This window comes from Python bivittatus, unplaced genomic scaffold, assembly GCF_059951505.1.
Source record: "Python bivittatus isolate LINGU-HERP-01145 unplaced genomic scaffold, Pbiv_v1 ctg000650_np1212, whole genome shotgun sequence".
Classification (NCBI taxonomy): Eukaryota; Metazoa; Chordata; class Lepidosauria; order Squamata; family Pythonidae; genus Python; species Python bivittatus.
In genome coordinates, this window is record NW_028277093.1 from 1,834,312 (window position 1) to 1,842,784 (window position 8,473).

Here is an 8,473-nt window from a genome sequence, read left to right on the forward strand (position 1 = left end):
AGGACACTCGGATTCCTTTTATGTGGGCTGCTGCTAAGCCAGGCCTCCTTCATCCTTTACTTATGCCTTTCATTTATCCTACTCAGATGCAAAACCTTATATTTGTCCTTGATCAATCCCATCCTATTTGTTTCAGCCAACTGCTCAATTCTCTCTCACTCTTTTTTAATCTCCTATCCCTCCTCTAAAGTAGAAGCCACCCCACCTGGCTTTGGGTCATCTGCTCACTAGATAAACCTTATATCAACTCCCTCACCCAAGCACTGATAAAAACATGGAATAGCAACACACTATCATTTTCAGCATGAAGGCTATCCCAGGCTTTTGTCAATATGGTGAGTCTCTTCTGATGCCAGCATTGCTTCTCGAGCACTTCCTGGCCATTTCATAAATCTTCTCCCATTGCTTTTGGTTTCAGTTATTTGGGAAGTTTTTCTTCTCCCCATAGAGTTCTATGCAAGGGCCCTACATTTATTCTGGTTGGGAGGGCAATCTGTCACCCCATAAATCACCAGGGCGGATTCGGTTGACCTGGCTGGCTAAGTGGGTGTCGCCTCCCCGCTCAGTGCTCCAGGTGCACCTCTCCTGAAGATGCATACTCAGTGAAAAAGGACAATCATCCCCAATAGAAGGAGCATGCCTGTTGCTCAAAGGGAAATTCTTTCCTACCCTCCAGCTGAGACCCAACCAAAGTGAAGGTTCTTTTTCTAGCACGAGCTTCATTCTAGGAGGGAACCATAAAGAGAACACTGCACTGAATTGTTAGGGGTTTGATGTGCTTTTTAAAATGCCGTCTGCAAAAGCAACATGACTCGTATACTTTATTATAGAGGGATAAATTTTGCAACCTACTGGCCCATCCTGTCTTTTCTTTTGGCCATGGAGGAGATCAACCAAAATCCCAGGCTCTTGTCCAACATCACTCTTGGCTATGACATTTATGATAACTATTATGATGCAAGGACAACCTTTGACTCCATGGCCGACTTGCTCTCGCCTGGTCCAGCAAATGTTCCCAACTATCGCTGTGGAAGAAGGAGCAACTTGATGGCGATGATTGAAGGAGAAGCTTCTGCCATTTCCAAAGATATTTCCATCATGTCCAGTATCTACAAAATCCCACAGGTACTAGGTGATGGGAAGAGAATATAATTCCATGAGTTTCTTCCAGAAAGCTGAGGGGAGCGTTTGGACTCAAAAATGAGGAAAAAAGAAGTCTTTTGGGGCATTGCTTGACAAGGTTCATGCTTTCTTTAATTACAAAGGGTGCTTAGTGAGGAGAGATATTAGGGCAGGAAAGAAAATGGCTCAAATACTCTTGTTGAGCTGAGATGATTAATCTCCTCCTTCCAACACCAGGTCAGTTACAGTGTGGTTTCTGAAGAGCTGAATGATAAAAGTCAGTTCCCATTCATCTACCATATGGTCCCCAAAGAGCAGCAAGTCTATTTCAGCATTGCCAAGTTGCTCCTACATTTCAGATGGAATTGGGTCGGCCTGATTGCTCCAGCCACTGATAATGGAGAGAATTTCTTGAGGACTTTGCCCCCAATCCTAACCAGCAATGCAATTTGTGCTGCCTTCTCAATAAGCATTCCATCCTTGTCATTTTGGTTGAAAGAACTACTCCCTGAACAATTTAAGAAATGGAACGATGTCAGTGTACTTATTTACTATGGAGAGATTCGGGTTTTTTATGGCACAATATTTATTTTGCAAAGAAGAGCAAATATGTATGTGAGACCCATGGTGGGGAAAGTTTGGATCACAACAGCTTGGTGGGACCTCACCATATCCTTGTCATACGAGTTTCTGTCTTCCCAACAAATCCTTGGGTTTTTTTCTTTCTTAATCCAGAGGAACAGAAGGATGAATTGTGATGAGACCTTACTCAGCACTATAACACAGTTTGGAAGAAAAGCGTTTGACTGTTTGTATTCAAAGCATGCATTGTCAGTCAAAGGGAGGACAAGGTGCCAGGAGAAGGAGACCATGGAAACCTTGTCCACAGAGGAGGTGGAACAAATGTTGTCTCTGGACAGCTATACTATTTACAGCCTTGTCCAGGCTGTGGCACGAGTTTTAAATGTGGCAAGTGGCTCCAGGTCCTTGCAGATGATAAGGCAGGATGACAACCAGCTACAAGAGATTCAACCATGGCAGGTATTCCTTTCTCCTCATAGCTAACTTTACAAAACACAAATCCCTTGTTCAGTTATGGAGTTACTGTGTGGATGAAAATTTCAACTGTAGAGATAAGTTATGGAGCCAGAAAGGACCCTTGAAAAACGTTGCAGAACCAGAACAGATGGATATTGGATCCGTATTTCATAAACAGGTAAATGCTCCCAGCTCAGTCAAGAGAGAGTTAAAAAGAGGACCAGAGGCATCATGGAGGAATCACCTGGATTTCTTACCAATAAAGATGGAGCTAAAGTACATGCATACCTAGTTTCCAAGATCCTGTAACCTAATCCCTTTTCCTTGCTAGTGAGAATTCACCTTTCTTGGTTGCTGTTACTGGGTTGACCAATAAGCTACTGATAGTTTATGAAAGCAATCTTCTGTTGAGTCCTTCAGTGCCTCTCTGTCCCATGCTTAATGCTCTAAGACCATCACTTAGAGTCCTTAGAGGCCCTCACACTGATGTATCCAGACAGATATTTATGTCATCTTCCTTCTGTCCTCTGACATTACAGCTTCACCCTTTCCTGGGAAATGCCCACTTCTACAATACCTCCATGGAAGGAATCTATTTGGATGAGAAAGGGGAGCTGACTGCCAAATTTGAAAGCATAAACTGGGTGGCATTTCCCAATAAATCTTTCGGTGCAGTGAAATTTGGGAAGATCAATAGACTGCTGGGCACATCTGACTTGGAATTCATCCTCAATCAGGATGTCACTATGGGAGCCAAGCAGTTTGATCAGGTAGGCAAAATCCATTCATTTCTATGTTTTCAATATCTGTTATTAAAACTCAATAATAAGCTGGAAATGTTATCTGTATGAGGTGAAGATGGAACGGGTTGATGGGGGTCCTCTTCTTTTCCAGTGACATTGCCACAATTGAGGCTGGACCATAAAGATACATTCCAGGGGTCTGTCCTAAATCACCTAGCTGTTTGGTATCTTGTAGCATGCTTAGTTTTCTTACTTTATAAAATACCTAAAACTGAGGGATATAAGGGAGACAATGCAGATCAAACTACAGGCCTATCTTGTCTAAGTTTGACTGGGTTCACAGTTGGAAAAAAAAGGTCAAGATTATTTATTTATTTATTTATTTAACTTGTCCCCACCCATCTCCCCCCAATGGGGACTCTGGGCGGCTTACAACATATTAAAACAATAAATAAATATACAGTCAAAATTGATCACAGGACAGATTTACAAAGAATAAAAGGAAAAGGAAAAATCCAGGAGGCCGATGGAAGCAACACCAGGCCTCTAGGGGGCTAGCCAACCCCACATCTGATTACCTCCCTCCCCACCCCAGGCCAGATGGCAGATCCAGGTCTTCAAGTCCCTCCGAAAGGCCAGGAGTGAGGGGGCCTGTCTCCCCTCCGGGGGCAAGACGTTCCAAAGGGCGGGGGCTACAGCAGAGAAGGCCCGCCTTCTGGACCCCGCTAGTCAGAGTTCTTTTGCCAAGGGGGTTCAGAGCATGCCCTCTCTGTGCGATTGGGTGGGATGGGTTGAAATAGTGGGGGAGAGGCGGTCCCTCAGGGCCAGATGGGCCAGAATCTAGCAATGCCTGCAAAAGTCATACTCTAAACAACCATTCAGGAGCAGAAAGTTTCCCTTTTCTTTCACTGATTGAAATTTGTGTAACTCAGTCTCCTTCTTCTTGACCAATCTTGCTAAAGAGACCTCTGTGAGAATCTCATTCAGAAAGAATCACTTTCAGTCTCAGGCAGTTGTTAAAGTGCTGACCCTTTTCCTAATCACTCTCAATTTGGAAGAAGGAAGGAAGGAAGGAAGGAAGGAAGGAAGGAAGGAAGGAAGGAAGGAAGGAAGGAAGGAAGGAAGGAAGGAAGGAAGGAAGGAAGGAAGGACTTAATGTATATTGAATATATTGTTTCTAGATGGGAACTAGTTCAGTTGCCAAAATTCTTGCAACCCCATCTCCTTCCTCTCAATAAATCTTGCTAAAGAAGACTCAGTGAGAATCTTGCTTGCTCCAACCCTTCTGGTGTCAGGCAGCTGCCAAAGAGAGTGATGGCTATAGCTAATTTCAGGAAAAAGACCTGCATTTCATTGGTGGCATTAAAGACGACCTGGGAGTGGTATACCCATTGAATCTTTTTCTCCTTGACGACTCCTTTCTCCGGACAACACTTAATCTTCTTTGCTTAATGTGTTCTTGGGTAGCCCTTCTTTCAGTCCAGGTGTACTGAAAGCTGTCGGCTTGGCCAGACTAAAGTGGTGCTAGAAGGAAGGCCTCTCTGCTGCTATGGATGTGCCTTGTGTGCAGAAGGGACCATCTCCTCTCTGGAAGGTGGGTGGCTCCAAAGGGAAGGCTCCTCAGACCTGAACAATTTTTTACTCAGGTATTTCTGGATGAAATAAAATGTCTGCAGGGGTATTGACCAATGGGTTTTGCCTTTCTGTTGCTTTCATTTATTTATAATTTCAACCCATTGTTTCTGCATCCAAAACAATCCCAAGGCAATGTGACTTTTTAACTTAATTTATTTACTATGTTTTTTTTAAAAAATGCCATTAAATTAACTATTCTGTTTGACTGATTTGATTAAATAGAAGAAAAAATAGAAAAGGAAAAAAGGAAGAGGGCAAAACAATTAAAAATTATACACGCATGCACACATACACACATATCTGTATGCAACATTTTCAGTAAAGAATGACCATATTTGGTATAGTTTTATTCCACCACACTCTACAAGGACTCGTAACAATGATCAATTAAAAGCAAATATTGAAGACACTGCTTCAAACCACAATTCAAAATATAATAAATTCATAACATTCTGAATTCATAATTTGTTTGTTAGCTTTATATCTTGCCCTTCAAACAAGAGCTCAAGAGAGCATACAGAGTGTTTCCTTCCTCCTATTCTACCCCCCAACAATAACCCTGTGAGGTAGGCTGGGCTGAGAGAGGGTGATTCTGGTTGAAAGTTGCCCAGGGAGCTTACATGGCTGAGGGTGGACTAGAACCTTTCTCTCCCTACTCCTAGTCCAGCACCTTAACCACTTCACCCAACTGTCTCTTGCCAATTCACTCCAACATAATACATTCTTTAGGCATCCCACTGACCAAATTTGAACCCCCAAAGTTCTTCCTGAACAGCTCCATTTGTGTGGCTTTCTTGAAGACCAGAAGCAAAGATCCCATCTGGATCACCAGAGAGACTGTTTTGGGTTTCACTACGGAAACACTCAGGTTTCTTGCTCTCCCCACAATTCTCCTGTAGAAGGAACCCACCATTTATCTATATGCAGGACATTCAGCCTGAATGAGTAGGATCCAGTTGAAACCTGAGAGATGCTTTGCGAAACTGCTTGAGGCATCTTCACTTTCATACAACTCTTACCATTCTGGAAAATTAAATGTTTTTCCAGTTCTTTCATGGTAGTCAGTATTTAACACTGAGACTCAGAAAAGGTTTAAAGAAAGTGAGACAGCAGCTTTTCAGCAGAAATTCCTTGCAATTTTTTTACAACTAAAAACAGCTCTTTTCCTAAAATCAGGGGTCATATAGATGGTCCACTCCCCCAGGAAATGTTGAGGTTCTACAAAGCTCATTGAGCCCTTTAGTACTAGAAAAGGAAAAGGTATGTACCTAATAGTCAAATCATTTGTTGTCTTCTTCTCAGATGCAGACCACTGCACCACATGTCCAGATGACCAGTATCCAGGGAAGGATCAAGTTCAGTGTATCCCCAAGATTAAAAGCTTCTTGTCCTATGAAGAAATCTTGGGAATCACTTTAGCTTCCTTTGCCCTATTTTTTTCCTTCACCGTAGGATGTGCCTTAGGAATTTTTACTAAATTCCGAGAAACTCCCATAGTCAAAGCCAACAACCGGGATCTCTCTTACATCCTCCTCATCTCCCTGTTGTTTTCCTTCCTGACTTCCTTCCTTTTCATTGGGCAGCCAAGGAAAGCCACCTGCCTTCTCCGGCAAACAGTTTTCAGCATCGTCTTCTCAACTGCTGTCTCCTCGGTCTTAGCCAAGACAATCACAGTGGTGCTTGCCTTTCTGGCCACAAAACCAGGAAACACCATGAGGAGGTGGCTGGGAAAGACTCTGGCCAATTCCATTGTTCTTTCTTGTTCTGGGATTCAAACTCTCATTTGTTGCATTTGGCTAGGAGTCTCTCCTCCATTCCCTGATTCTGACCTGCACTCCCAACCTGGTGAGATCATCCTGCAATGCAATGAAGGCTCCGTCACCATGTTTTATGGAGCTCTTGGCTACATGGGCTTCCTAGCTGCCATCTGCTTCATGATGGCTTTCCTGGCCAGGAACCTCCCTGGGGCCTTCAACGAAGCCAAGCTGATCACCTTCAGCATGCTGGTCTTCTGCAGTGTCTGGGTCTCCTTCGTGCCCGCTTACCTGAGCACCAAGGGAAAGTACATGGTGGCCGTGCAGGTCTTCTCCATCTTGGCCTCCAGTGCCGGCCTGCTGGCCTTCATCTTCATCCCCAAGTGCTACATTATTTTGCTAAGACCAAATCTGAATACAAAGGAACAGCTGAGGGCAAAAACAAGAGATGGCTTGAAAGTGAACGCAACATAATGGCAATAGTGTTTCATGTATGTTAACCCATCCTAGGCTGTAGATAAGCATTACCATATTTTAGGCAGCAGAGAACTGGAGGCTGAATCCTGATTTCAACAGAGAGGAACAGCTAATGACAACAATTAAACTCTGAAACCTGTATTCTTGTTTTCTATAAGGACCTCCTTGACTGCAACAAATCTTCCTTCCCTTCATATGAATGATCAATAAATTTGACTGAATTACTATGACCGTTGTAAGTGTATGAATGCGGAAACCACCGGCCCTTTTGGTATAATTTCTTTTTATAAATCTCATTTTATAACAGGTTGACTCTACCCAGAAAGCTTTAACAACCCTGGTTATTTGAACCAATCAACATTTCCATTTGTTTCTCCTGTTGGCCCCCTTTCCTCTGCCATCATAGGTTTGTTTTTTTCTGACTTCCCCCCATCCCCACCATAAAATGGCTTCTCTCTCTAGTTCTGTGACATCTAACAGGGACAAGAGGAGAAGCAGAAAGATGAAAGAAAGAAGACAGCAACATTTCTCTTCTTTTCCTTATGCCTTTCATGTCCTTGGCCCTTTCCTCAGCATTCTCACCATCTAGAAGGCTGTTCTAGAACCTTTTTTTAAATATTTTTTTATCCACCTTTATTGTTTTTATAAATAACTCAAGGTAGCAAACATACCTAATACTCCTTCCTCCTCCTATTTTCCCCACAACAACAACCCTGTGAGGTGAGTTGGGCTGAGAAAGAGTGACTGGCCCAAAATCACCCAGGCACCTTTCATGCCTAAGGTGGGACTGGAACTCACAATCTCCTGGATTCTAGCCTGGTGCCTTAACCACTAGTCCAAACTGGTTCTTGGTGGGTCACTGTTGCCACTAGAATGGAAGATGGATACCATTGTTCTTGGGGGTCATCATTTCCATGAGGAAATCCTCAGCTGTAGGCTAAACCAGGAAGGTGACAGCTGCATGGAGAAGGCACTGGGAGAACAGGAGCACAAAAACCTCTTAAGTGAAGCCAAGGGTTGCTTGAGAACAGTATGACCCTTCCTTCCTTCCTTCCTTCCTTCCTTCCTTCCTTCCTTCCTTCCTTCCTTCCTTCCTTCCTTCCTTCCTTCCTTCCTTCCTTCCTTCCTTCCTTCCTCCCTCCCTCCCTCCCTCCCTCCCTTCTTTCCTTTTCAACCTCCACATGTGTGTGTATGGTTCAAAAAACTCAAAACGGCAACTGCATTCATATGATCACAGCCCTGCACATCAATTGCATGGATGCAACTGCCAAATCAAATAGTTGTCTTGTCGCGCCTTGATTCCAGAGAGATTTCAAGTTATCAGATGGGGAAGCTCTCATATGCTAAGCACACACACACACACACACACACACACACACACACAGAGATCAACACACACTCTTCCTCTGCTATTTTATAACCAAAAAAGTTTGGATTCTGACCAGCTGGTTCCATCAATCTTGGCACGGAATATTATTATCATTTAAGGAGGAAATTTGGAAAAGAAATTTGGAGAACTGTCATTCTCTGGCAGTTCTTGATCACGGCGGTACATGCCCCAACTCAACTCAGGTACTTGTATCTGTCAGGACTAATTTGACCTCCTCCTCCTTGGATCAGCCCATTGATGCTTCTTCTTTTAGATCATCCGAGCTTAGAGCTGCACTTACTCTCTTTCAGGGGCATCTACAGGGAGAAGTAAAA

The 8,473-nt window shown here is 43.4% G+C and overlaps 1 protein-coding gene across 1 annotated transcript; it reads left to right on the top strand.

The window, feature by feature from the left end:
* Positions 1–972: 972 nt before the first annotated feature.
* LOC112542887 (vomeronasal type-2 receptor 26-like) lies at positions 973–6,766 on the top strand. The gene is made up of 5 exons (XM_088151202.1): positions 973–1,125; positions 1,360–2,163; positions 2,700–2,930; positions 4,371–4,497; positions 5,841–6,766. Exons 1-5 carry the CDS (start codon positions 979–981, stop codon positions 6,764–6,766), a joined length of 2,235 nt encoding a protein of 744 aa, XP_088007328.1. The 5' UTR covers positions 973–978.
* The last annotated feature ends 1,707 nt before the right edge of the window (positions 6,767–8,473 follow it).